Raw genomic sequence first — 27,039 nt, forward strand, 5'->3', positions numbered from 1 at the left:
GCATGCCCGCTGTTGTAAGCTACCTTGTTGGCAGCTTTCAAAATTCACCAGCTGCACTATCGGCCACTTGCGACCAAGTGAAGATGCCTGGGAGACAATATGGCGCTTGACATCTCCACCACCTGGAAGTGCGTGTCTGGGGATCTTTGGATCTGGACTGTTTTCACACGCTAGCAACACATCCTGTAGAATTCTATCCATGATATTTTATCTGCGCAATCAGAATGAATTTCAAGAACCAAAAGTCGTACTGAAAATGGCCCAAAATGGCAACTAGGCATGCCGTTTTGGCATCAGTAACTCTGGTATAAGGAGCCATTTGGTGCCTAGCTTATATATCTGAGTTTCTAACACTGCTTGGAAGTAACTTGATTGTAAAGTAAAGCAAAGCATAAATCAGTGTAATAAAAGCAAACAAACTGTTGCTTCTCTGGAATATTTGCTTTCATGGGAGAGGAGCAAGAGTAAGGGGCTTTTGGCTAAGTTTTTTTGTGTGGGACTGCAGATCACATACCCCGTCATTTCCAATTAAAAAAATTAGAGCAGCGGCTCTAGGAGAGACCCCAACCAGTCAGAATGAAGATAGAATTATTAGTATCTGGCAGCCTCCATACGTTTGCAGAGAAGCCTGAAGTGTGTTCTCTGGAGATGGCTTTCTATACCATCTTCTCCTCTGCCTTTCCCACATAATTTATGAGAAGATAATTCCTTATTTAGATAGTCTTATGTGAGCCCCTATAAGTGGCAGTTCTGGCAGCTTGATCTGTGTCTAAAATTCTGAATAGAGACCTTTTTGCCAGGTGGTGCATAGCTTGTATTTTTTTGTGTTGAGCAAATTTCATTTTGGTGTCTTGGCTCTTTCAGACAACAGCAACAAATTAAAATCAATATTTAAAATGCAATTTTCAATTATGGTGCTTTTATACATATAAAAAAGACTGGTTTAAAGCAAAATCTGAACTTAATACGTGTTGATGCCTGTGTTTCATCTCTCAGCTAAATTCACAGCCCTCTCTCAGACATGCAGTTGAAAGCCACTTTCATATATAATGGAAGAGCCATGAAGTGGCTGCAGCGCTGAATGGTCCTTAAATAGCTAGATGTTATGAATATGGCACAGTGGAGCTTTTGCTGCTTTTTGGGCCTGATATTGGGCACCAAGGGCTGTCAAGCCATCACAAACATTGGGGGATCTACTCTGCCTCCAGACAATGCACTCCTGTCTCTCTCACCAGAATTATCTAGTAAACACATTAAGGTAGTTGCACACTCCCACATGGCTGCCCAGATGGGCAAGCACCATGGGTTTTCTACCCCACAGACAAACACTTGCCTATTTTATTTTGTGCCTTTGGAAAATTCTGGCACTTTAGTCCAATGCAGATATATATATATATATTTATTTCTTGATCAGGGTGGTGTAATCGGGCAGCATTTTGCCTGCACCAGGTTTTCGTTTTGCAGATAAATGGTCTCGCTTAGAGTCCTTGCACATGTACCGAGTGAAAGGAACAGAAACCAGTGCTTGTCCGCCTTTCCCCCTTCTTGTGTATAAGTGGACAGAATGTGGCAGAAAAACCAAATTGCTGTAGAAGATGGTTAACTCATGCAAGTAGGACAAAGGCATGATTTGATCATCAGCCACGTTGTGTCAGAGCAGCTATTGCTAACATTGCACCCTCCAGCTGTTTTGGACTACAACTCCCATAAGCCTTAGCCAGACGGTAGTTGTAGTCCAAAACAGCTGGAGCGTACAAGGTTGGCAAATTCTGGAGCGCAGCCAATTTGGGTGCACCTATCTCTGTTTAGGTCAGGAAATACCTGAATTATGTTGACTTTTATCATCATGATTCTGATCCTCATTGACTTAGTCTGTTGAGTCTCTTCCACTGTACTTTTCAGACTGATTGTGTCTGTAGAGTGGCTTGTCCCAAACCTCCCAATGAGCTTCACTGTGACAGACAAAATTACCTCATGGCTCCTCTCCTCCTCTTCTCTCCTTTTCTTTTCCAGTTTTTTTAGTCCGCAAAGGTGTGAACCATGGCTGACTTCGACCACAACCTGAGTCTGGCGGACGCCCTGACGGAGCCACAGCCGCAGATCGAGGAGGAAGTGAAGCGAGATTTCATTGCCACCCTGGAGGCGGAGAAATTTGACGACATGGTTGGGGAAACGGTTGGCAAAACGGACTATGTCCCTCTTCTCGACGACGATGACCCGAAGCCTGGGAACCAGGAAGCGAAAACCAAACCCCATGCTGAAAACGTCCCTGCGGAGCGTAAGTGAAGCTCAGCTGTGAATGCTTTGGGCTGTGTGGTTGGGGGTGTGTGGTGCCCAGTGGACAGAAGAGCCCCGGAGTCAACGATGCAATGTTTCAACACTGCCATGCCCCCTGGGAAGGGCACAGCACTTTTGCTGTAGCATCCTCTGAGGGTGGGGGTGGTTTTCTTGCCCTCTCTTCTTTGTCTCTTCCACTGCTCAGGAAAGCAAGGGTGAGGCGACGAGTGGGCAGGTGTGTTGTTGGCAATGTCTTTGCTTGGTCTACCTGTGGTACCTTCTGTGTGTGTGCCGGGTATTGCTAATAGCTGCAATGTGGGACGGGGAGAGGAGAGGAGAGGTAGGATTTGTCAAGACAAAGGTTAATGTCCTCAAGCCCAGAAGCCCCTGCAACTGTCACTATATCCTGTTCAGGTGATCAGGGCAACTCTGGATGGCCTTGAGCAGGCATAGGCAAACTTAGTCCTCCAGATGTTTTGGGACTACAACTCCCATGATCCCTAGCTAACAGGACCAGTGGTCAGGGATGATGGGAATTGTAGTCTCAAAAAACATATGGAGGGCTGAGTTTGCCTATGCCTGGCCTTGAGTATGATGTAGGCAAAAAACGTGTGGATTTTTTGTTCATCCAGTGGGAATGATGAATTACTGGGCAGACCCCAGTTTCCTGGAAAGTTTAGGGGATTCTGGAGTCGAAGTTGCTTTGGAGTCATCATTTGCTGCATCTATATCCCAGTTTTTTCTCCAAGGAGCTCAACATGCTTCTCCCCACTCCTCATTTAATCCCCACAACAGCCCTGTGAGGCAGGTGCGGCTGAGGGGCAGTGATAGGCCTCCTCAAGGCCACCCATTGAGCTTCATGGCTGAGTAGAGGGGGTTGAACCATCATCTCCCAGGTCCTCGTCCGACAACACTTCTCTTGTCTTCTTCTTCTTTTTAAATTTGTATACAGTGGTGCCTCGCAAGACGAAAATAATCCGTTCCGCGAGTCTCTTCGTCTAGTGGTTTTTTCGTCTTGCGAAGCAACCCTATTAGCGGATTAGCCCTATTAGCGGCTTAGCGGCTATCAAAGGCTTAGCGGCTAAAAGGCTATTAGCGGCTTAGCGGCTTAGAAAAAGGGGGGGGAGCGAAAAAAAATCTCGCAAGACGTTTCCGTCTTGCGAAGCAAGCCCATAGGGAAAATCGTCTTGCGAAGCGCATCGAAAAACGGAAAACCCTTTCGTCTAGCGGGTTTTTCGTCTTGCGAGGCATTCGTCTTGCGAGGCACCACTGTACTACTCTTCATCTGCAAATCTCAGGGCGGTTCACAACATAAAATTACAAAATTATGGATGGATTGGATGCTCCCTTCATAATATCACCTTCGCGCACCCTTATAATGCATCACTACGCATTCTTTGAAAGGAAGCAGCAGCATTTTCTTCCATTGCATCATCTCCCTCTCAGGCCTTGCCTTGCCTCGCCGTCCCCTCCCCTTTCTCCTTCCTCCCAGTACCCCAGCTGGTGCCATCCAAGGTCTGTTTCCTCTCTCCTCCCGTTTCTGCAATTCTTTGGGCACCCTCCTGTCATTGCCTGTTGTCTGGACTGTCACTGTTTCCTGTCTGGCTTCCGCTCTCCAGTCAACTGAGGATGCTTTCGCTGAACTCTTTTCTTTCTGTGGCTCCGCATGTGTTCTTCCTGTGCTTGCCATGCCTTTTATGTCCTTAAACTGAGACCACAGCATGCTTTACACCAGCCCTCCCACCCCTGGCGCCCTCCAGGTGTTCTGGACTACAACTCTCACTGGCTCCAGCCAGCATGGTGTCATAGTCCAAAATATCTGGGGGGCGCCAAGTTGGAGAAGGCTAGAATCATAGGGTTGTAGCATTGAAAGGGACCACAAAGGTCAACTAATCCAGCCCCATAATGCTTTGCTCCACCCCATGCAAGTTTATTAACTTCAGCTCATAAAACCTCTGCCCTTTTTTTTCTCCTTTTTCCTCTTTCCTAAGTTGAGTACAGTAAATAATAATTCCTAACTTCCCCGTCTCCTGTTTCTTCCCTCTTTTTCGGCTTATGCAATAATGCTCAGGGCCCTGTCTTTAGAGAGAACCCTTATTTATATAACCTTTCTTTAAAAGTAAACATACATCTTGTGTCAGGATGTATAACTTGTCTCTTCTGGTGAGCCTAGCCATGTCTCGCCCGAGAGCGCCTGAATTGTGTCGCCCGCGAGGGAAAATACCTAATATTAGCTTCCAAAACCGAAACAGATTGGTGAGCCCTTGGGGAAGGCGGCCGGGGGTGGGGGGTTCGGGAGTGGGGAGAGGGCAGTGGGGAACTTCAAGGGAAGTGAAATATTGCAGGCTCCCTAGCAAAGCTCTTGCCTTGATCTCTTTCTGAAGGGGACTCCAGTGTTTGCAGTTTAGATTTCGTTTGCACTGTCTCCCTGCTTGCGTCTGACAGGTGAGAATCTGACCAGCTTACTGGGCCCAAACCGAAAGGTTTGCAGCTTCATAGCACAGAGTAAGAGGTACAAGGTGGAGGGCCTCAGGTGAGAGAGGCTCACAATTGTGTCTAAAGATTTTGCAAGCTGCTAGGAACTGTTGTCAGCTGAAACACATATTCAGGTCGCAAAAGCTGGAGTGAATTTCTGCATGCCCATTTGGACTGCTTTGGCAGGTGTGGCTGCTTACAATGCCAGCTTTTTATGTAGCACTTGAGACGTCTTCTGGTATGTACCCTGCAGTTCTTACAACAACCCTACAAGGTAGGTCCCAGTGATATGATCCCCTTGTTAAACAGGCTGGTGGTGATGGTGTGGGCATGCCTAAGGCCAAGCTGTGTGATCATGGCAGGGGGGAGGTCTAAGCTGGGGTTTTCCTGGTTCACAGCTCAGTCTCTGCAGTTGTTGTGGGACACTAACCAGGAGAGGCCCGTTCTTGTTAGTTCTTGGGCTACATGATTTGCCTGTGTCCCCAACCTGGGATAGTGGAATGGGTTGCAGAGAGAAAATAAACGTGAACAGGGTGAAATGAGTTAATGTATATAGTATTTTACAGAGTAGCTGAACCCAGTCTATGCATTCCAAATGTACTGAGTGTCTGTCCTAGTAATGGACAGACGGGCTGTTATGCACTTACTTATTATCCCTCTTGCTTTGGAAGTGAAATGGACATGCTTGGGGTTTCTCTGATGCTTCAGTTGCAGTCTTTGTGCCCATGACAATTGGGGGAAAAGTATTCTGAAGGGTACAGTATTTCAGGATCTTTAAACTGGTTGCTTCCTGACATTTTCTTCTTCTTTTCTCTTTCTTGGCCACCAGAGTAATATCAGCAGGTATAAAGCAATAGGAAAAAGTGTTACTTTAGAAAGGCTAAGGGTTTTGGTTGATAAGATACCCCATTTTGAGACTTGGACAGACCAAAGTAAGGTTTATCTGGTCGCTCTGGAGAGAACAATGTCTTGCTTGCTTCATCCCGCTGAATTATTTTACTAACTTGATACTGAACCCTTTATTAGATTTATGCTGTCAGAGAAAGGAGGAGGAAGTATGTTCATCTCTTGGTGTGTAGGATCCTGGATGGGGCAAGGGTTGGACTGGGGTGATCTCATTCTTTCTCGGCCTGCTGGTTCTAGAATTTTGGGAACACCTCTTGCCTTCCGCTCTCTTCCTTCTTACTAATTTCCCCCTTTCTTGAGGCAAAATGAGATCAGTCCTGGAGGAGAGAAAAATATGACATCCATGGGTGTAACTATTTAGCTAGGTACTTTTGCCTCTGGATCTTAACGAGACACCTCCGTTTCATCAGACTTAGGGCTGGGTGGATCTTTGCGGAAATACCTGGTGTATGGACCTAATAGGTGTTGAGATGTTACTTTTCAGGGGCCAGTATTCTTCCAGAGACCTGGCTGCCTTGTCTGGGAACATAAACTTGTGTTAGAATATTCTTTGTTGTGAATCAGGTGGTCTGGAGTGGAGAACTCATAGCCTGCATGTTGCCCTCAAGTTGATTTAATGCGGCCTCCAGCACCAGTTATCAGGTCTGCTGCTGGCTTGGATGAGAAGGATTGGAGAAGGAAGTGAGGGAGACGACCCTATAGAGAGAGATGCAGGGGAAAGCTGAAATGTTTTGGGAGGGATTAGCAGGGTGAAAAATGGGGTAGGGGGAGAGGTAAAAAGAGCCCCATTATCTTGCAGGGAGCCATGAGTTGGTGGAGCCCAGAAGTCAAGAAGGAAGTGCAATGTGAACCTGGGAAGTAGGAGGGCTGGTCCTTGCAAGGGGCTTACTCTGATGGAGGCTAGCAGGCATCTGTTTTCCTGTGTGCCTTGGGTTTGGGAGCTGGAAGGGATCAGTTCTCTGGGAAATAAGAAAGAGGTGTGTGGGAGAGAAAGTGAGTGATTGAGTGATATATACCGTATTTTTCGCTCCTTAAGACACACTTTTTCCCTCCTAAAAAGTAAGGGGAAATGTGTGTGCGTTTTATGGAGCAAATGCAGGCGGGAGGCTCTGCTCAGCGCTCCCTTCAAAGAGCCGCGTGGAGCGTGTGCGGGGCTCTTGGGGAGGGGCAGGCCGTCAGTCCCTTCTCCCTCCTCAGGCAAAAGCCCCCAAGAGCCGCACACACGCTCCATGCGGCTCTTTAAAGGGAGCGTGGCTCTTGGGGGCTTTTCCGGGAGGTGGGGGAAGGGACTAACAAGCTGCCCTTCTCCCTCCTCGGGGAAAAGCCCCCAAGAGCCGCACACACGCCCTGCACACTCTTTAAAGGGAGCGCGGCTCTTGGGGGCTTTTCCCAAGAGCGATCCCTCTTGCTGTTTGGCTTCTGGCTTAGCCGCATGAAGCCTCTTCAGGGCAGGGGGAGCCTTCTTGCTGTTCTGGCTTCTGGGATTCAGAATATTTTTTTTTCTTGTTTTCCTTCTCCAAAAACTAGGTGCGTCTTATAGAGTGGTTCGTCTTATAGAGCAAAAAATACGGCGCGCGCACACACACACACACACACACACATTCTGTGTTCTGTGGAATGGTTCTTTACACTGCTGGATCTGATCCCTCTGGTTACCCCTGAGGGAATTTGGTCCACGACACCTGAAAGGTGCCTTACCTGAACATAAGGAGAGCCTGCTGGATCAGGCCAATGGCCCACCTAGCCCAGCATCCAGTTCTCAGAGTAGCCAACCAGATGCCTGTGGGAAACCAGCAAACAGGATCTGAGCCCAGGAGCCTTCTCCCCTCTCCTCCTGTGGCTTCCACCGATTGGCATTCAGAAGCAATGCTGGCACCAGCTGTGGACCAGTGCCCCGTATTCAGTTTTGTATAAGAGTGAAGCAGTGCTGGCTTCTGGAACGCATTTTAAGGCTGCAGTCTCGGTGTGCCTTTGTGGTAGATCTTGCAAGCTTAGCAACTCATCCCTAACTTTGTATTTTTTACTGATGTTGGGCTAAGTAGCTCATTGTGCGACAATGCCTAAGACTGCCCAATGACCGATAATGGAATATGCAGAAATAGCCAGATTAACAGGGAAAATTAGACAACAGGGCGAGGAAACATTTCAAAAAGAATGGGAAAAATTTACTTCGTATATAGGAAAGATAAGATGAAATAGTGAAACCAGTAGAATTGGAAATAAACCTCACAACGGAAAAGATTAAGAAAAGTGATGGATAATGAAAATAATAAGAAGCAAAATGTATAAGGAGATTAATATAACTAACAGTAGTTGTAAATGAATACAGACAGACAACAAGAATTGTATAAACAGGAGGATTTACCGTATTTTTCGCCCTATAGGACGCACTTTTCCCCCTCCAAAAATGAAGGGGAAATGTGTGTGCGTCCTATGGGGCGAATGCAGGCTTTCGCTGAAGCCTGGAGAGCGAGAGGGGTCGCTGCACACCGACCCCTCTCGCTCTCCAGGCTTTAGGAAGCTATTTGCAAGCCCGGCGGGAGTTCCCGCGGGCTCGCAAAGCTTGCGGGCAGCAGCCTGAAGCACAGGGCGCCCTCCGGAGGGCGCCCCGTGCTTCGTGCAGGTGTCCGCAAGCCTTGCGGATAGCAGCCTGTTCTGGGGGCTGGGGTCAGAGGAAGCTCGGGCTTCCCCCGCCCCAGCCCCGCGGCTGGGGGGGAAATAATTTTTTTTAATTCATTTCCCCCCCCCCCCCCAAAAAAAACGAGGTGCGCCCTATAAGGCGAAAAATACGGTATTTGTTTATGGATATACTATGGACAAATACGGAAAATGAATAACAATATACAAAATGGATGAAAATAATGCAACAAAATTATACATGATATAAAAAACCAGAAGAAGGAAGGAGAGAAGTCAGTGCTTAGGAGCAAGTATAAATGTAAAATGCAACACAAGTGTATGTGGAGTATATAACCCGAAAACTAATAAAGATTATTTGCGGGGGGTGGGGGGGGGGGAAGACTGCCCAATGATCTTGGAAGAGGCAGCACTTGAACTCAGCCATCCATCGCAAGAGCCCAGCACTCTATTTCCGGCACCGTTCTGAGATATATTGTCAGGATTGTTTAAACCTGGTGTGCATCTCCAGCTGCTGCTGTTGTTGCTTGGAGCTGCATCTGGGAAAGGCAGGAACCAAGCAGAACACACACACACACCCTCTGGCAGGAAGAGCACTTCCTTCGCATGCAGCAGCAACCCAGGTTCCATTTGTGACATCTCTTCTTGAAGCCTCTTGGGTAACAGGTGAGGGGAAGCTCCTGATCTGAGACCTTGGAGAACCGCTTCCAGTTAGAGTTGATACTTCTGGCCAGATGGGCTGGTGGCCTAACTCCTATGAGGCAGCTGCATGTAGAGTCATAGAATCGTAGAGTTGCAAGGGACCTCAAGGGCCATCTAGCCCACCCCCCTGCAGTGCCGGAATAACCCACTGCAAAGAGGCTGTACACGGGACACTTCCCTAACCATTTGTGCAGGCTGCAGTGGTGCGATTGTGTCGTCCCGCTGTCTCGATCCTTAGCAAAGCAGGACTGGCCTTCTGGGGCATTTGAATAGAGGCCTTCTGCTGTTGGACCATCACCTGTGGGAAAAGAACTTGTGCAGGCGCCCCCTTCCGTTTTCCGGCACGCAGTCCAGGCGGGGCTGTAAACAACCCTTCAAGATCTAACCCTCCCATCTCCGCTGCTCGGGAGGGGGTTGTGTCTAACTGAAATCCTTCAGCCAGATTAGGCAAGGCTTAAGGAGCGGTCAGATGGAGTCCCACCTGGACCCGGAGGGCGAGGGCTTGGAGAGGAGGGGCTGCCAATCCAAACAGAAATCGGCCAGGATTTCGTCTTGCACAAAAGCGTTTTGGGGCCGCTGTGCATCTCTTCCCTTCCCCATTAACACATCATTGGGACGACATTATTTTTCCCCCTCCCACGGGGATAATAGCCAGCAAGTTGGTCTTACCAAGTGGCTGAACGTCATAATTTGACAAGTGCCGGCTAATCCTCTTACTCCATCCTTTATGTAATGCCAGGGGATTGCTTGGGGAGCAGGCGAAGCCTTGCATCTCCCCCTCCCGCCCTCCTGGAAGCTGTGCTTGCTCAGCGCCTTTGCTTTAACCTCAGAAAGTTTGGCCTTGGGTTGGTTCTTGAGGCAGCTCAGATATGTGCTGCCCCTAACTTTTGATGGGGCAACGAGGAGAGATTAACAATGCGTCCCAATAAAGATGGCAGTTTGAACTCTGCACTGACCAGATAAAGTTAGGCAGTTGTCGTGGAGGGATATCCAATTTATTGCATAAAACGATAAGGCTGTGTGCATGACGGGAGAAGGAATTGAAGAGAAGAAATTGCAAGCCGTAATATTTCCTCACCCCGCAACCCAACGAGAAGCAGCTGGAGTTGCAGCTTCAGCAGCCAAATGTTCCTTACCCTTATCCTTTTCTTCCAACACACTTTTGTTAGGGTCTCATTTGTATAAATTTCCTTATTGCAAATTTCTGATTTAACTCGGCTTGAACATTTAAAGTTCTCCAGTGCCCAGCAGAGGGTGCTGGTCATATTCACTTGGCGAACGTAAGTCGCAGCGTATCCAAATCCCCATAGCAGAGCGACGACAACAGCCTCACAAGAGATTGGAAGAATTGAGCAGAAGTGCCTGAAATGTCTCCTTGCGTCTCTCCTTTCCCCGTCTCCGTGCAGTAATATGAATCTCATGCAGCCAACATTTATTTTTCCTTGCAGATTTTGGGGCTGGAAGTTTGGTAGAGAGAAGCATCTTCATGCTTGAGATGAAAGATGGTGGGTGTCTAACAAAGTGCACTCTAACCTCTGGATGGGAGAGACTTTCTGCTGCCCACCAGGCCATGGCTTTTCCACCAGCCTTGCCCCCAGCCCTGGGAGCCTTCCCTAGACCATGACTTTGAGAATAGCAGAAGTAGCTAGGAAGGGGGAAGAGGAGTTCAGGGATATTTTAAAAAAACAATTTTATAAGTTGTGGGTCCTTGTTTCTCCATCTGATCCTTTTACATGGTCTTGTAGGTTTTGGGGCATTTTATGGGACGCAGGTGGCGCTGTGGGTTAAACCACAGAGCCTAGGACTTGCTGATCAGAATGTCGGCAGTTTGAATCCCCGCGATGGGGTGAGCTCCCGTTGCTCGGTCCCTGCTCCTGCCAACCTAGCAGTTTGAAAGCACGTCAAAGTGCAAGTAGATAAATAGGGGAAGGTAAACGGTGTTTCCATGCGCTGCTCTGATTCGCCAGAAGCGGCTTAGTCATGCTGGCCACATGACCCGGAAGCTGTACGCCGGCTCCCTCGGCCAATAAAGCGAGATGAGCGCCGCAACCCCAGAGTCGGCCATGACAGGACTTTACCTTTACCTTTATGCATAGTAGCTTGTGGTTATTTTTATTGATTATCGCTTAGAAAATCTTTATTATAATTGATAAGTGCCATTTGCTAGTATTTAATTTTACTGTTTACTGTTACATTCTAATGGATAATTGAATGTTGCTTTATTTGATATAAGTTGTTTATTTTAAAGTTATTGTGACTTTTTTGTATTGGATCAGATTGTTATTACGTGTGTGATCTTTGCTGTCTTATTTTGCTGCTGCTTCATCTTGTAAACCGCATTGCGTATAGTAATAGAGAAAGGCGGTACACAAATTGAAAATGAAATGAAATGAAATTTTCATGGCGCTCTCAAAGAACTGGCACATAGATTGCTCTAGTGTTTGAGACTGAAATGGGTAAAATCTCCGTCCTTAGAGACTGGTGATTCAAAGGCGCATGCTGCTCAGATCCTGAAGGTAGCATATAGTCATCCCATCTAGCAGCCATTGATAGCTTTAGTCTCTCTGAATTTCTCTAATCCCCCTTTTAAATCCCACCAGTAAGAATGTAAGGGCTCCATTGGTTACATAGAAGCTGCCTTGGACCAAGTCTTTCCATGGACATCTAGCTGGGCCCTGTATGAACAGGATGATGGACTAGATGGGCTATTGGCCTGATCCTGCTTCCAGGCTGCTTCAGACCTGTTGGCAATGATCATAGATGTTTGGTTTCCCTCATCTCCTGATGAACAGCCCTGTGCTTTGAAACTTGTTGGAATTGGAACTTTATAATTTGAATTAATACACCCATCTCCTGTGCCTGCTGGGTTTTCCATTTTATTCCTCTTTCGCCCAGCCCCATTCCCAGTGTAACATATTCCGCAGCTTGCCCCTGGTGCTGGGACTGAGGCATGATGACTGATCAGTGGCTGTTGGATCAGAGTATTGAAGGACACAGCCTCATCCTCAAGCGACCAGCCTTTCTGTAGAGGTCTGGCTGTAGCAAGACAGATCTGTACTCTGCACTGCCTGGTTCTCCTTGAGGCATTTTCTTTTGCAGCAGCAAGAGACGGGGCGCTGAGCAGGCCGAACCATCTGTCCAACCCTCCTCTGGCGGCCTTTATCGCTGTGCCCTTACGCGTGAAATCATGCGGCTGCACGTTTCCGAGGCATGCCTGGGGGGGGGGGGAATGATTAGGCTTAATATATTGGCCCCATCTTCCTCGCTCGGGATTATCTGTTTTTTAGGGCGTGCTGTGGCTCTAAGGGCTGTTTATATATATATAAAAAAACCCAATCCTTTGATCCTTTAGCCAGATGTAAGTACCATCTAATCATTTGGGCCAGGATTACGGACTTTGGACATCTTGGTTCGTTTTGCGCTCTTAAAAATCAGGTTCTTAAAATAAAAGGAGTTTTTGGAAGGGGTGTGTGTTTGTGCGTTGGGAGGGGAAGGAAAGCTAAAATGTTTAAATGCTGCGCAATGTGCAGGGAGTCAGTACTCCAAATTGCAGAGACAGAAGGCAATCACCACCACCTCCGGCTCAAGTGCTGCAAAGTTGCGGGCGGGGAGAGCTGTGGGCAGCTGTGCTGAGCCACATCTGGCCTCGCGGACAGTGGTAATGGCCCGGTTGATTTCCATTTATCCATGAGCTGAATCCTTTTGTGCAGGGAGCCTCACTCCTCTCGGTTAGCTTGAGGGGGAATTGTAAGCGAGAAGAGCGAAGGGAAGCCCCCCACCCCTCTGGGAGACGGGACGGAGCAAGCTGCCTTCTTGGGGCCTGTTTTTCATTTAGCTCTTGTCTGTGCAGCTGGGGCTGCTTTTTGAAGACAGTTGGGTCCTTTGATGGGGTTTCCTCAGCCCTGTTCTGCAGATAAGCTGTTTTGATTTATGCAAGCATCCCTGTTCCCAGATGCTGTCGTGCAGGAAGGAGTCTTCTTCCCCGTTGGAATAGCTGGATTAGATCTCCGCAAAGCCTGTTTTCAGTGTGTGTAAAAGCGTCTTAATTTATGCGAATCCAGCTCTTTAAAGCCCTTGAAATGGCAGTGCTGTGTGGCACCAGCGGGGTGCTTGCTTTGCCTCCTTGTAAATTCAACTGCTTGATGTCCCTGAGAAAGAGGCAGAGGCGTAGCTAGGGGGGTCGGGGAGCACTGGGCGGCACACCGTGGGGGGGGGCCGACACCGTGGGGCCTGCAGCACGCCCAAGCCATGTGTCTTTCCTGCCTAGCTATGCTCTGGAAAGAGGCAGCTGGAATGGGACCAACCCACTTTACAAAATGCGTCGTTGGGGACACCTGAGAACGCTGGAGGCGACAGCCTCTTATCGGAAGCCGCAGCCCTTTCGAACACTGGCTGCCTTTGTGGGGGCCATCTCTAGAGGCAGCCAAATAAGGTCACCTTCCAAAAGGTGCACATCAGAGGAAGGTTTTAACAAATCTCTCTCCCTTGAGTTTCCCTTGTCAGGTGTGTAAACCTGCCTAGTACCACACTGCCATCTGTTCCCTAGCTTTGTAGGGAAAGCTGAGCCAAGAGAGATGAATGTTGCATATCTGCCGTAGTGGCGCAAGCTCCTGCTTTGGTCTTGAAGCAGGAAGATCAGCAGTGTTTGAAATTAGCCAGGAGCCAGGCGCATTTTGCTCCTGGCCTTTGACCGCTTGCAACCCAAGTGAAGATGCCATCATCTAGAGGTGGGATCATTGGATCTGGACTATTTTCACACACTAATACCCCATCCTGTAGAATTCTAGTGCAGGAACCTGTTTCCCTATAGTTGTTGGACGACCACTCCTATCACCCCTGGCCATTGCGCCATGCTGTCTGGACCATTCGGGAGTCCAGCTACACTTGGAAGACCACAGCCTCCTCCCCATTTTAAATTATCTGGGGTTTTTTGCTTTGCTGTATTTTGAATTGTTTTCATTTGTTTTTAAACAGTACGCCACCTTGATATTACTTTTGCTCAGAAAGGCAGGATGTACTTAAGCAAGTACTATGCTGCTGTTCCTTGTATTTTTAACTTCTCTTCAGGCTTTATTTTAATCTTTGTATTTTTACGCTTTAAAAATGAATTACAAGCCATTTACAAGCCAGTCACGGTGCTGAGGTGGGATAGACCTTCACAAATCCCCATCTTTAGGCTCACATGCTGCCAGTGTTATAAACCAGCCAGGTGTGTTTTGCTACTCACACAGGTCCAAATGTGGCCACAATGGAGACTTCTGGATGCCAGGCTGGCGACTGGGGAAAGCAAAATATCACCTAGAAAAGGATCTGAAATATTTTCCTTGAAGCTTGATTTTGTTTTATTTGATGTTTTAATGTCTTATAAACCGCTTTCAGATTTCTCCTTTAAAATATAGTGCCATAAAAAGAAAATTAAATGAATAACAACAACAACAAATCCCACTGCAAAAAAGGTGCCTAGGCATTCCATTGTGGCAACAGTAACCCAGGTTTAAGCTGCCATTTGGTGATAAGATTATATATCTGGGTTTCTAACCCTGCAGGCTGCTACAGAACGTGCAGCACTTTCTCCCTTGCTCCTTCCCTGCAAACTACTTTGCTGGGCAGTGAATACAGCCTGCCCCTATGGAACTGGGAGCAAGAATGGCATGGCTGGCTAATGGTAAAAACAGCTGGCTACCAAACTCAGTCAAAAGTTGCAGACCCTAACCCTAACCCCAGCCCTTTACAGGGAAGTACACTTGAAGAGGCTTATACAGCCTGCATGTTAAAACCCTGTGAAGAGTGAAAAAGAAGGCAGTGAGATTCCTCCCAGTTGATGAGACTGTCTCTGTCTTTTTAGGTACGTCAGCGACTGGACCAGCTGCTGTGGTCGAGAATGGCGACCATGGAATAGAAGGCACCAGGAAGGGTAAGATTTCAATGGCCCTTATTTGTCCATCCCTTGATGATGAAAGGGAAATATTGGAACCACGTGGGCTTCTTCCCTCCTTTCCAAAAAACCCCCCAGTCTCTTAGCCATAGCTGCTGAACAGTACACAAGGCAACCTTTAATGTGAACAGGTATCTCACAAAAATGTATGGCATCATCAAACATCTAAGGGGAACCTAGATTATATCCCAAGGATTAAAACATTTCTGGAACTGTAAGGTACATGAACCAAATTCTCCATAGAGGTTAATGTTGCCCCCATACACGCAGAAGTGAATATGTCACACCCCCTGCACAGTTCAAAAGTTGTTTTCAATATAATCTAGGTGAGTCCTGATGGTGCCAAATGCATTTTGGCTTTAGCAGTCTTCAGTGGCATTCTTTCCAAAAGAAGCAATGCTTTCTGCATGAGTCCCGGAGGGCAGTGGCAGTTAATGCATTAATGCTGCAGTAGCCTTTTCAGACACAATAATCTAAATTGATCTATATGCTGAGCCATATCTCCAAGACGGTAGCGGCATACAAGAGTCCAATTATACACAATCTCAAGCCTTATTTTTTCCTGAAACCTGCAGCTGCTATCTTTGGAAGTGAGTGAGATGTATACCTTATTCATTAGTTATATTAAAAAGTTCACTTACAGCTTCACTTTTTGAGCTTTTGTTTAGTGGTCAGTGAAGAGGGTCTCACTCTTTTTGGTTTGAGGTCTTCCTTCCTAGTCATTGCCCAGGGACCTAAGATTAGGGCTTTTGTGTTTGTTTATTTTAAGCATGGGATTATATCTTTCCAGGAGCTCGTTACTTGATGTAACCTTTTCCCTTTACTGCAAAGTGTTGTGTTTGTCTTGTCCTGTTGCTAGCGTTTTGTGAAAGACTTTTCTGACCCCCGTAGGAGTCCCACAATCCAGGAAGTTCTTCCTCTTCCCCTCCCACCAAACCGCTCTTCTGCTTCAGAACAACTTTTGTAAATCAGTTTAGAAAATGCCATTGAGCATGAAGATGTTTCCAGGAGGCATCTCGTGGGCCTCACTGCCTCCGATTGCTGAGAGGTGTTGGGTTCAAACTGGCTTCTAGTGTCCCATTAAGAAGGATGCTTTTAAAATGTAACTCAGGCTGAACTCAGGATTGCTTCTGTGCTGTTGAGTCACTTCCATCTCTGCCCCCACCCCGCTTCAAATTGGGAAGAGTGCCTCTCCAGTGTGCGAGGAAGGACCTCCCTTAGAAACAGCAGATGCTGTTCACCTGGGTGTGATTATGAACTCTTAAATCTGCTTGTGATCTGGAAGATGGGTATGCAGGCAACCTGCACATCCATGCCCTCTTTAACATTTTGGCTTGTCTAGTGGTTCTTTTTTCCGTTATTTATTTTAAGGATTGATTTATTCCAACGTATCTATGCTGCCTCTCAGGGTAAAGCCCTGCCAATGTGGGTCACACAAGACAGTTAAAACAGAGCACCATTCTTTCAATATATGTAGTGCGATCCAGTTCTAAAAATAAAAAAGCAGCTGTTTAAAAGACAAAATTAGGCCCACTTTATTCCAGGTGTGCGCTCCTGCTTCAGAACTCAAGTATCTTGCGGGTTCAGATCAAGGACTATCTAGTGATGCTGGCTGGAGCTGATAAGAATTGTAGCCCAGCAATGTCTCAAGGGCATATTGGCTACCTCTTAGACCAACTAGTAGTGGACACCAACTAGTAAAGGTAAAGGTACCCCTGCCCGTACGGGCCAGTCTTGACAGACTCTAGGGTTGTGCGCCCATCTCACTCAAGAGGCCGGGGGCCAGCGCTGTCCGCAGACACTTCCGGGTCACGTGGCCAGTGTGACATCGCTGCTCTGGAGAGCCAGAGCCGCACACGGAAACGCCGTTTACCTTCCCGCTAGTAAGTGGTCCCTATTTATCTACTTGCACCCGGGAGTGCTTTCAAACTGCTAGGTTGGCAGGCGCTGGGACCGAGCAACGGGAGCGCACCCCGCCGCGGGGATTCGAACCACCGACCTTTCGATCGGCAAGCGCTGAGGCTTTTACCCACAGCGCCACCTGCAACACCAACTAGATGACTTCAAAGGCAGAGAGAGGCATGGAGGAAAAGGCTAACAATGGCTACTAGCATTGCAGGGGGTTGGACTAGATGTCCCTCGGGGTCCCTTCTAACTCTACAATTCTCTGATTCTATGGCTTATGTTTCCACCTCCAGTGTCAGAGGCAGTATGTCTCTGAATAGCCGTATCTGGGATTTGCAAGTGAGGAGAGCTCGATTCCTCCTTGAGGGCTTCCCGTAGGCGTCTGGCTGGTCACTGTGAGAACAGGATTCTGGACTAGGTGGGCCATTGGCTTGTTCCAGCTGCAGGGCATCTCTCACGTTCCTATTAGGTTTTCCCAGCCTGGTGCCCTCCAGATGTTTTGAACCACTCCCATCAACCTCAGCCAGCACCGATGGAAGTTGTAGACTAGCAATATCAGGAGGCCATCGGGCTGGGGAAGGCTGCACTAGATTGCCCATTGGAAAGTTGGCTAGTGGCCTACTAGGGGAAGACCATCGACTTCATGCCCGCCTGATACATTACTTGCAGAAACAGTGAACCCTGAGGATCATTGTTGCCTATGAACTTTCCACTATTGGCTACCCAGAATAGCAACTTCCCTCTGCAATGCATTCATATCTCTTGACTTCACAGGCTTGTAATTAGAAATTGTGATGAAATCCTTGTAGTCTCTGTGGCTTTCCTCTGTTTCCCCAATTTTTCACACCTTCAGCCTTTTCATGGAAGCCTTTTGCACTCACCTATATGAACAGTTCCTGAGCTGGTCTCAAAGCCAAGTAGGAGCCCAAAGTGTCTGACCAGACCGAGGAGTACCTTGAGGGGTTGGGTTAGCGACCCACTTCCGATCACATTGAACTCCTCTTCAGTGAGGAATAAGAAGGGTAAAGCTGAACTGGCGATAAATGCAAGGATAAAGGTCCGGCTGGTGCAAACTATCCATCCCCTGGCTTGAATTTGTTTAGCAGCTGCTGCCCTTGTTCTGCCCATAGAATTCATGCACCCAGCTGCCTAAAAGCCTTCTCTCCACCCCACCCCAGTCTACAGAGCGTCCCCCACACTGGCACTGCCCGTGTGCCCCCTGCCCATCTCCAGCAGTTGATGGGCAACCTGTGGCCTTCCAGAGATGCTGTTGGACTCTAGTTCCCATCATCCCTAGCCAGCTTGACCCAGTGATCAGAGATGATGGAAGTTGTAGTGTAGCAACATCTGGAGGACCACAGATTTCCAATCCCTGATTTACAGCCTAGATGAGCTTGTGCTTCCTTGCTTCATTTATTTAGGAGCATTTAGGTGCGGCTATAAATCATTATCCTCACATTTTGTATGTGTGTCTCTGTGTTGGGAGAGGGCTGCTTATGTCCCGTGTACCTACTGATGATGGGTGCTGGCATCTCAGTCCTGCCAAGCTGCATTGTTCCAAGCACTGTGAGAGATCCTAGATGTGTTGAGCATGGTGCTGATGGAAGGCACCCCCTTGCAAGCTCTGGATTCTTTTCCCGCCTTGCACAGTAAGGCAAACACCCACACATTGTGAAGTTCAGGCAAGGAGAGATATTAATTTACAGTTTGCTTATTTTAACGGTTTACACAATACCCACCATTTCAAAACACACAAAAAGAAACAAAAATTAAAACACATTAAATCTATCTGCAGAGCTAGCAAGGTGGCAGTATCTAACAATGCTATCTTGGAAAAGCTTGCCTTGAATGAAAACATCTTAAGGAGGTGCCTAAAAGAACAGATTGTTGGCGCCATCCTAATTTTAGGAGAGGTGATTGTAGAGCTTTCAAGGCTGCAGAGAAAGATGCGCAGGCGCTTAAGAGTAAAAATAAGGAAAATACAGCTTTTCTTTGGCTTTGAGTAAATATTTTTAAAACCCTGGCAGCCTGCTGGCTTGCTTTTGCAGCCTTACAATGGCTTGGCATGCGCTACATAAATCATTCTCTGCAGATTGGAGGGAATGGCTGCAGAGGTTGGAGGTGAGTAGTGAAAAGGGAGATATTTTCTTGAGGCAAATATCTGCCTGGGGCATCTTAAGGGACCAAGATAGTTCAGAAGATGGTATGGGCGTGGCTCCTCTTTCTGCAGTCTTATCTGCTGTCTCTGTTAGTCTACAGCAGAAATGAGGGGAGGGAGACAGATGTTTGCCGTTGTCCTCATGTCAGAAGTGATGCATTTGAGACTACCCACACAGGAATCACGAGTAACTATAGGCTGCATGGTTGTCTAGCTGCATAAATTGTCTCAGGGCCCAAAATAGGTGGCTTATGGAGAAGTAGAGTAGGTCAAGTCACCTGGGCCTCAATACCTCTTTGTGATGGCAGGATCATGTCTTAAATCAGGCTTTCCAAGCTGGGCATCTCCAAATGTTGCGGGATTCCCAGGTCCCGTTAGTCCTAGCCAACATGCCCAATGGTCAGGGACGGTAGGAGCTGGAATCCCCGAACCTCTGGAGGGCACCAAGTTGGCAAAGACAGCTATCTTCTAGAATTGCAGAAAGCCCATTTTAAAAACACAGTTTTTAACCCCTTTTGGTATGCAGTACCATGCGTTATGGTCGAAGAATCATAGACTCATGGAAGGGACCCTGGTGACCATCTACTCCAACCCCCTACAGTGCGAGGAATGCTGTGTGTCTGCAAGGGTATGTTTGCAGCATGGCGTTCAGGCTCAGTGGAAGAAACCCAGTCTAGGAAGGGCAAGAGGAGCTCCAGCCCCCTGTGGAGCGTGCCAGCTGTGGACTGTGTGTGTGTGTTGAGTTGTGACATTGCTGTAGTGACACTCTAGTGTGTCTGTAGTGTGGCCTTCAGGAATGATTCCCAGCACGTTGTCTTGCGAGCTGGTGGCGGGAAGGACCAGGTTTCTTAGCTGCAAACATCCAGGTTCATCAGGCAGCTGCAGAACACAAGACGATCAAATGTCCTGAGACTCAGAAAATGCTGGGCATCGCTTGTGTTTCTGGGTCCCTTGAAAGTGCTGCCGCCTCGGTTTCCTTTGTCCACATGAAGCAGTGGTTGGTGGTTGGGTGAAGACTGGGTGCTCACTGTTCCAGCACAAGATCCACTGAAATCAGTGAACGGGTGCTACATATTCAGTCAGGCCTGATTTTTTTATTTCTTATTTTTGCTTGACATGGATAGCTCAGTTGGCCAGAACAATGGCGCTGATAATGCCAAGCTTGCAGGTTTGATCCCCGTACGGGACAGCTGCATATTACTGCTATTCCAGTTGCACTAGATGATCCTGAGTGTACTTTATGACTCTATGAAGAGTGCTGCTCTTTCCATCCTAGCAAGGTCCTGTTAGCTCCCTTGCAAACCCAGGCTCCCTTCAAAGGCAAACTTTTCTGCTCAAGGTCGCAGGGTCTGCAGCCTTAATGCATAGACAGAGCCATACCCAAACACATCGACTCCCCGCAGTATTTTTAGGAATCTTCCCCTGCCCTGTGACATGACCAGAGAGGGGCTCCCAACTTATTGCTGCATGTTTCGTACTGTTGACTGGCTGCTTCCTTTCCGCACAACAAGCATGACTCTCTCTCTCTTTCTCTCTCTGTCTCTCTCTTGCAAAAGAGAGCTTCCCTGCTTGTCTCCAGTCTGGCTGCTCTCAGTAGTATGTTGCTTGATGTGCAGTTTACTGCATTAATGTTCATGTTTACTAATGACTTAATGCTTTTATTGCCCCTCCTCCCCGTATTTTCCTTCTCCCCCATCACGTTCCTCTCCCCCCCTTTTCTATCTTTCTTTTTCCTTCCTAGAAGCCTAGACCCCGGGCGCTGCTACCAACAGGAGACCAGTGTGTGCTTTTCTTCCCGTCATTTACACTTAATTTTTTTAAAAATTGCAAAAATGCCGCCACCAAAACACTCTCCGCATTTTGCAGAGCTCTTCCTTTACCTACCTGGAGTTCTATGGGGCTGAAGAAACAACGCGGGGTGTAGATCGGCTGCTGTCCTGCCCCTTGCCAGTGCCACCCTGCTCCTCCTCCTCCTCTTCTTCTTCTTCTTCCTCCTCCTCCCCTCCTCCTCCTCCTCCCTATCTCTGCTCAGCAGCGCTCATTGAGACTTTCCTTTGTTGTAAGCACAGGTGGTGCGTGGCAGCTGTTGAAAGGGCACTTTATTAACTTTGATTTTCTCTTTTTATGATTTCACATTCTTTAAATTTAATCATCAGTTCTTTTTCCTTTTTCCACCCCTCCCAAGCCCCCACCCATGTCTGCATTTATTTTATTTTATTCTTACAACCAGCAGGGCTTGCCTTCCAGAGCTCATCCACAGTCTTGCAGGGCTTGGGGTCTTTAGCTTAGATTGACAGCCGCATTTCTTTGCCCTTCACTTGCTCCACCTCCTTCATCCCCCTCCTCCCAAGTTCCCTGGTGCCTTTCCATATAAGGAACTTGATTTTATTGTTTGGTGTCCCCCCCCAAAAAAAAAACTTCCTTTGATTTGAAAACAGCAGGGTTCCTCCCTCCCCCTTCTTTTAAAATGACTTTGAACAGGAATTATGCCAAAAAAAATTGCATTGGATGAGACCTTTAAAAAGAACAGAAGAAATAAACATTGCTAAATAATTTTTTCAAGAGTGGAGCTGTCGCGCGTCTACTCTTGGAGCAGAGTAACCTTGATCGCGTTCTGCTGTTCACATCAAACTCGGAGCCGGCAGGCGGGTTCTGCTTTCATGAAAGTTTAATGCGTGTTGAAGTCTTACCTTTGTGCTAAGACTTTGCTGGGATGCAAATTCTTGTTTGCCTTCCCTGTCAGGAAACCAAGGTAGGAATAGACTGGCAGGAGGGGAGGGGGACGATGGAGCGAGCGCCACAGAGCCAGACATCAGACATGTCAAAACCGCTAATGAAATAATTATCTGACAAGGCCGCAGCCAGAGTGGGAAGGAGCTGTTGTCTCTTTGAACTCCTCCTGATCTGTCTGTAGGTTTAGCTTGTCACTTGCAATCTCCCTGGCTGTCCCCTCTCGGATATAAATTGGACCCTGTGCATGGAGAGAGCGGTAACAAAATTCATATCAAGGCCTAAATTTGGGCTCCCTTTATGCCTCCAGGCTAGCAGACGGATAAAACTTTCCTTAAGCATAGCTGACTTATGTTCTTGCTGCCTTATCTGCTACTTAAAAATTGATGTCTACATTCCTGAGCACTGTTGAGCCCAGCTGTGATGCCCCTGCATGTATTTGGATGCTGAAGAATACCCAGGCCCCAAACCGGCTTGTGTCTTTATTAGAGATGCATGAAATAGAGGAAGCATGGAAACGGAGTGAGCATGACAGAGACTCTCTTTGAAATACAGAGCATATTGCCAACACCCAACTCACAAATAACCATATGCAGTGGGCCAGAAAGGTTCAGAGTTTCTGTGCAAGAGGTGCATGACTTTGGTAGACAACATTTCGAGAGCTTTGGGAAAGGAGGATAGTGGCTGCTGTCATTAGAAGAGCGAATGACTTTGCCCCCAAGGCTTCCAGTTGTAGCTAAGATGGTGTTTCAAGATGGGGCGAATTCCAGCCTGCACCTCTGGCCGATTGAGAGTCTTTCTGTTGGCTGGGCTGCCAATATTGCCCTTGACCCAACAGGTTTTATTTGTGTGGACAGATATACGCGGCCCATGCAAATCCAGCTTTCTGTTCTCACAGTGGCAAGCCAGTTGCCTAGTGGGGAAGTCCACAAGCAGCAGCAGCACCTCCCATGTGCAATTCCCAGTTGGTTGCACTGAACCCCATATGGTTCTCTGTTCATTGTCATCCCTTGTAGGAGCATTCCCTTCATTGGCTTGGTGGCTGTCGCTGGGCGAGTTGTCTTAGAAGAGTGCAATAGGTCCACTGGGGTAGGCTAGTTGTGCGACTGATGATGATGGACCAGCCAAGCAAGGCTCATCCCTTCCCAGGTGGCCCAGTGCAGCCCACCCCGCATTCCCCTTTCATGTCGTTCCAATTTAACATCCTTGCACTGCTAATTGAAGTCCCCAGAAGATCTCCAACCACCCGTCCCTCGTGCAGCACAGCTTAGGACCTGGAGTGATCCCTGCATGCTCTGGGCGTGCATCCCAAAGAGGCTTGCTTTTGAACTTTTCCAAGAGAATATCCCACAAAGAGGGGAAGCATGTTGGAATGAAGGGGCCTTTCATCCTCCTTGCTTAGTTTGTTTAAGGAAACGGGAGTGTGTTGCTTTGACCTGACATTCACTCGCAGCCTCATTAGTTGGAAGCTAGCTATTCCACGGTGCCAGCTCGTTCTGAGCATCCAAACACTCGCTGCTCTTTGTTAGCCTAGGGAGTGTCTGCGTGCTGAGGCCCTTTGCAATAGCTTCTCTCCCCTTACCTGTAAGATGGTCTCTCCCATAGAACGCCATGAGGTCCCACTGGGTCATCCAGCCTGTCCTCTCGGTATACCTGTAGCATCCTCTGTAGATTGGGGTGGGGTGGGAGAATCTGGCCTCTGTATTCAGGAAGTGCTAAAAGCTGAATTAATGTAGCTCTTTTGGTTCTGTGGATTTGCTAGAGGAGGTGGCATTTGGGAGTCAGGAAAGAGGCAGGGATCACGCCCAGGAAGAAGCAGCGATCACTGCCCAAGGAGGCCTCTCTCATCTTCACTCATTTCACTCTCCCAAGTGGTTAATAATGATGAATCTGTCCTAAGGATTTTGGCCCCTAGAGTGAAAATCTGGCTTTGTGTCTGACGAGCAGAGAAGTCTTGCAGGCACTTACAAAACTCTTGGATACTGTGACTTTCAATTTTCCCCTTGGCAAAAAGAAACATCTCCAGCAAAGTGTGAAAGAAAATGCACTTGGAGCAAATGGAACTTGAGGTGAAAATGGAGACTTGGGGCTGCAAGAAGACGCTTGCCGCTCAAGTTGAGTGGCTCTCTGGGCCTCCTTTTGGGAGCTGCTGACTGGAGGAGGCCCATTAGAGTAGTTCAAGGGTTAGGCCCATGCAAGCTTTCTCTTTCCCTCAATGCAGGAAGGATGTGCCTGGACTCATAATAGGGCAATGTCTGCAATCTAAGCCCCTACAAATACTTTTAAAGACCTTCCAAATAAACCATAAGCATTTTTCAGCTCTGTCTTTTTTAGCCAATGCTGTGTTGGCCTAACAAACACGTTTTGCCAAAGCAGGCAGTCCAGGTTTTTCACCAAAGCAGGACTGGCACCTGTCGTGGCCAACCATCCACCACGAGGCTGAGGGTAACTGGGGCAATCATTCCTGCAAACATCAAGCAGCTAGACTGGTGACTCCATCACAAGCCATTCTACTCGCTTCTTAACTGGACCAAAGAGAAACTCCTTGAGTTTCTTCTTTCTCCATGATTCCGCCTCCCATCCTTCCTTTCTTTTTGTGCTTGTTTTATATTCAGTTTCTGTGCTTCATATTTCAGTTTCTCTCTCCTCTTTTAAGTTCGCCAAATTTGCTCGGGTAAAGCCGATACTTCGGCATAGATTGCAGTGCATGAGTTTCACCACTGGTGGGTGGTTGGGTGATTCCGCTGAGGAACAAAGATTTCTATGTGCTTCTGTTGTAGTAATGTCACACATATGTTGGACTGAGAAAATCTGAATGCTTGAGCCTGGGCTTTTTAATTCCTCTGCCTTTCTGCATATGTTCCGCTAATTAATAGAACACGCCCAAGTGCACTTCTCAAATCTCCAGGCCTGTTTCTTTATTTTAAAAACAGGCCCTTGTGATTTGTTGCTCGGTTGCCTGCAATAATTATAGAAAGCTTTTAGAAATATTTCCTAAGTCAACTCATGTCTCTAAAGTCTTGTATGCAATCCTGTGTACTGATCCTATACCTCTTTGCTGAATAAACTACTAATAAAGCTTGTGTGCTAACCTCACACCTGTCTCTCTCGCTTGGTGGAAATGTTCTTGTCATGGATTAAAAAAAACTTCTAGTAGTTTCAAATTCTTCCAGATTTTTCTTGATTGTAATTCTTGGGCAAATCTTGGGTTTAAATGTGTTCCGACACTTTGTTGGTAGGATTGGATAGATGATTAAGGTCAGGGCCTCTGAAATGTGGGTCTACTGAACCTCACTGTACAAAGGCATTTTCCTTACTCCCAAAGGAGAGGAAAACTTAAAGCAGGCAGCACAGAGGCGACAAGATTTTGACAGGAACACTTACCGATTTAGCAAACTTATGCGTAGGACAATACAAAGTTAGCTGTTTCCCCCGCTGAATGTTGACTTCCCTAGCTAATACAATGCAATATTATTCCTGCATTGTGGGGGGTTGGACTAGATGACCCTTGGGGTCCCTTCCAACTCTACAATTCTGTGTTTCTCTCTTCCTGGTTGTGCCAAGCTGGGTCAGCACACTGCTGCCTTGTTTGCTCAAGGCTCAAGAGTTTAGCAGAAGTTTTTACACCTCCACAGGTCTTCGCTCATTTCCCAGTGCCCTCTTTGAAAGCTCATGCACACTCAAGAGCAGCCATAGGCAAACTCGGCCCTCCAGATGCTTTGGGACTACAACTCCCATGATATACGATACAATATACGATATCTTTATTGTCATTGTCCCATGCAGAACAATGAAATTGAAAAACTACACAAAACATTCAAAAACCCCTAAAAACTCTGAAACCCCATTTTAAAATACACTATACTATATCCCTAGCTAATAGGACCAGTGGTCAGAGATGATGGGAATTGTAGTCCCAAAACACCTGGAGGGCCAAGTTTGCCTATGCCTGCTCAAGAGTGAGTGTAAATGGTATACTCATTCAGAAGCCACTCTTACTTCTGAAATTTGATCTGGAGGGCTGGCTCAAGCAGCAAACGCCTTCCTCCTTGACTAAATGGATGCTGCTTCATTGCACAGCGAGAGCTGCAATTTGCCACGGTGGCAATTAAGCCTTTGCAAGGGTCCTCTCCCGCCACCGACCGATCGGCATTAGAATTCATTTTCATTTACTCTCTTTTTCTTTTAAGGCCCATTCAAAGCAGCAGTTACTAAGTGGAAAGTAGGCGGCTGCTACGCCCACTGTACAGACAGGGCGCTAAGATGAAAGATGGGGCTCCCCACCCCAGCAATTCCCAACAGCCCCCATGCCAAAGCTGGGTGGGATCTAAGGCTCAAGATGCCATGGCGAACATAGGAATCTGCCTTCCACTGAGTCACACCATGGGTCCACCTAGCTCAGTACTGTCCACACTGACTTGCAGCTGCTCTCCAGGGGCCTCTCCCAGCCATTTCTGCTGATACCTGGGATTGAACTGGAGAGCTTTTACATGCAATGATAATTTAATAGTAATTTTATTATTTGTACCCTACCCATCTGACTGGGTTGCCACAGCCACTCTGGGGATCTGCTCTACCTCTGAGCTGTCGCTCTTCCCTATGGGATCTTGTGCATGTGTGTGTACATGTGTGTATGTGGGTGTACACTTAACACCTTACCCTTCTTTTGGACCCTGGCTAGAAACTAGCTTTTTTTCACAGGGCCCCTTCAGAAGCCAGTGGGGAGAGGGGGTGAGAGAAGATTGATCCAGTCAAAGGGATTGCCACTTGGTGTCCTCTTATCCTTTTCTCTTTCACAGTTGGGGAGGATACAATTTGGGGAAGTGTGGGTTTTCTTCTCCTTGTAGCTGATCAAATCTGACTCCAAAGTACATTAGAGAGCCAGTGTGGTGTAGTGGTTAAGAGTGGTGGACTCGTAATCTGGTGAACCGGGTTCGATTCCCCGCTCCTCCACATGCAGCTGCTGGGTGACATTGGGCCAGTCACGCTTCTCTGAAGTCTCTCAGCCCCACTCACCTCACAGAGTGTTTTTTGTGGGGGAGGAAGGGAAAGGAGATTGTGAGCCGCTTTGAGACTCCTTAGGGTAGCGATAAAGCGGGATATCAAATCCAAACTCCTCTTCTTCTTCATTGGGCAAAGCACAAAGTGACCATCTAACACAGAAGTCCATGGTTGGACCCCGGCTAGGTGGGCAGAGTTCAGGAAGTATTCTTAAGTGTGATAGGTGGGTGGTCTTCTGACTGCTGTTTAGTCCACAGTCAAGATCAGTCTGTGTGGTCACAGCTCCCATCGCCAGCAAACATTCAGGCCTTCT

The 27,039-nt window shown here is 47.5% G+C and overlaps 1 protein-coding gene across 12 annotated transcripts in view; it reads left to right on the forward strand.

The window, feature by feature from the left end:
* Positions 1-27,039, forward strand: part of LOC114607928 (uncharacterized) — a 214,251-nt gene that overhangs the window by 54,198 nt on the left and 133,014 nt on the right. For all 12 annotated transcript variants that reach the window (XM_077936656.1, XM_077936657.1, XM_077936658.1 and 9 more), the window contains 2 exons: positions 2,014-2,278; positions 14,843-14,911. In XM_077936656.1, the coding sequence (XP_077792782.1) occupies positions 2,041-2,278; positions 14,843-14,911 (307 nt within the window). In that variant the 5' untranslated portion in view covers positions 2,014-2,040. The remainder of the gene's footprint in view (positions 1-2,013; positions 2,279-14,842; positions 14,912-27,039) is intronic.

Source organism: Podarcis muralis, chromosome 12 (assembly GCF_964188315.1).
Source record: "Podarcis muralis chromosome 12, rPodMur119.hap1.1, whole genome shotgun sequence".
NCBI classification, from domain to species: Eukaryota; Metazoa; Chordata; class Lepidosauria; order Squamata; family Lacertidae; genus Podarcis; species Podarcis muralis.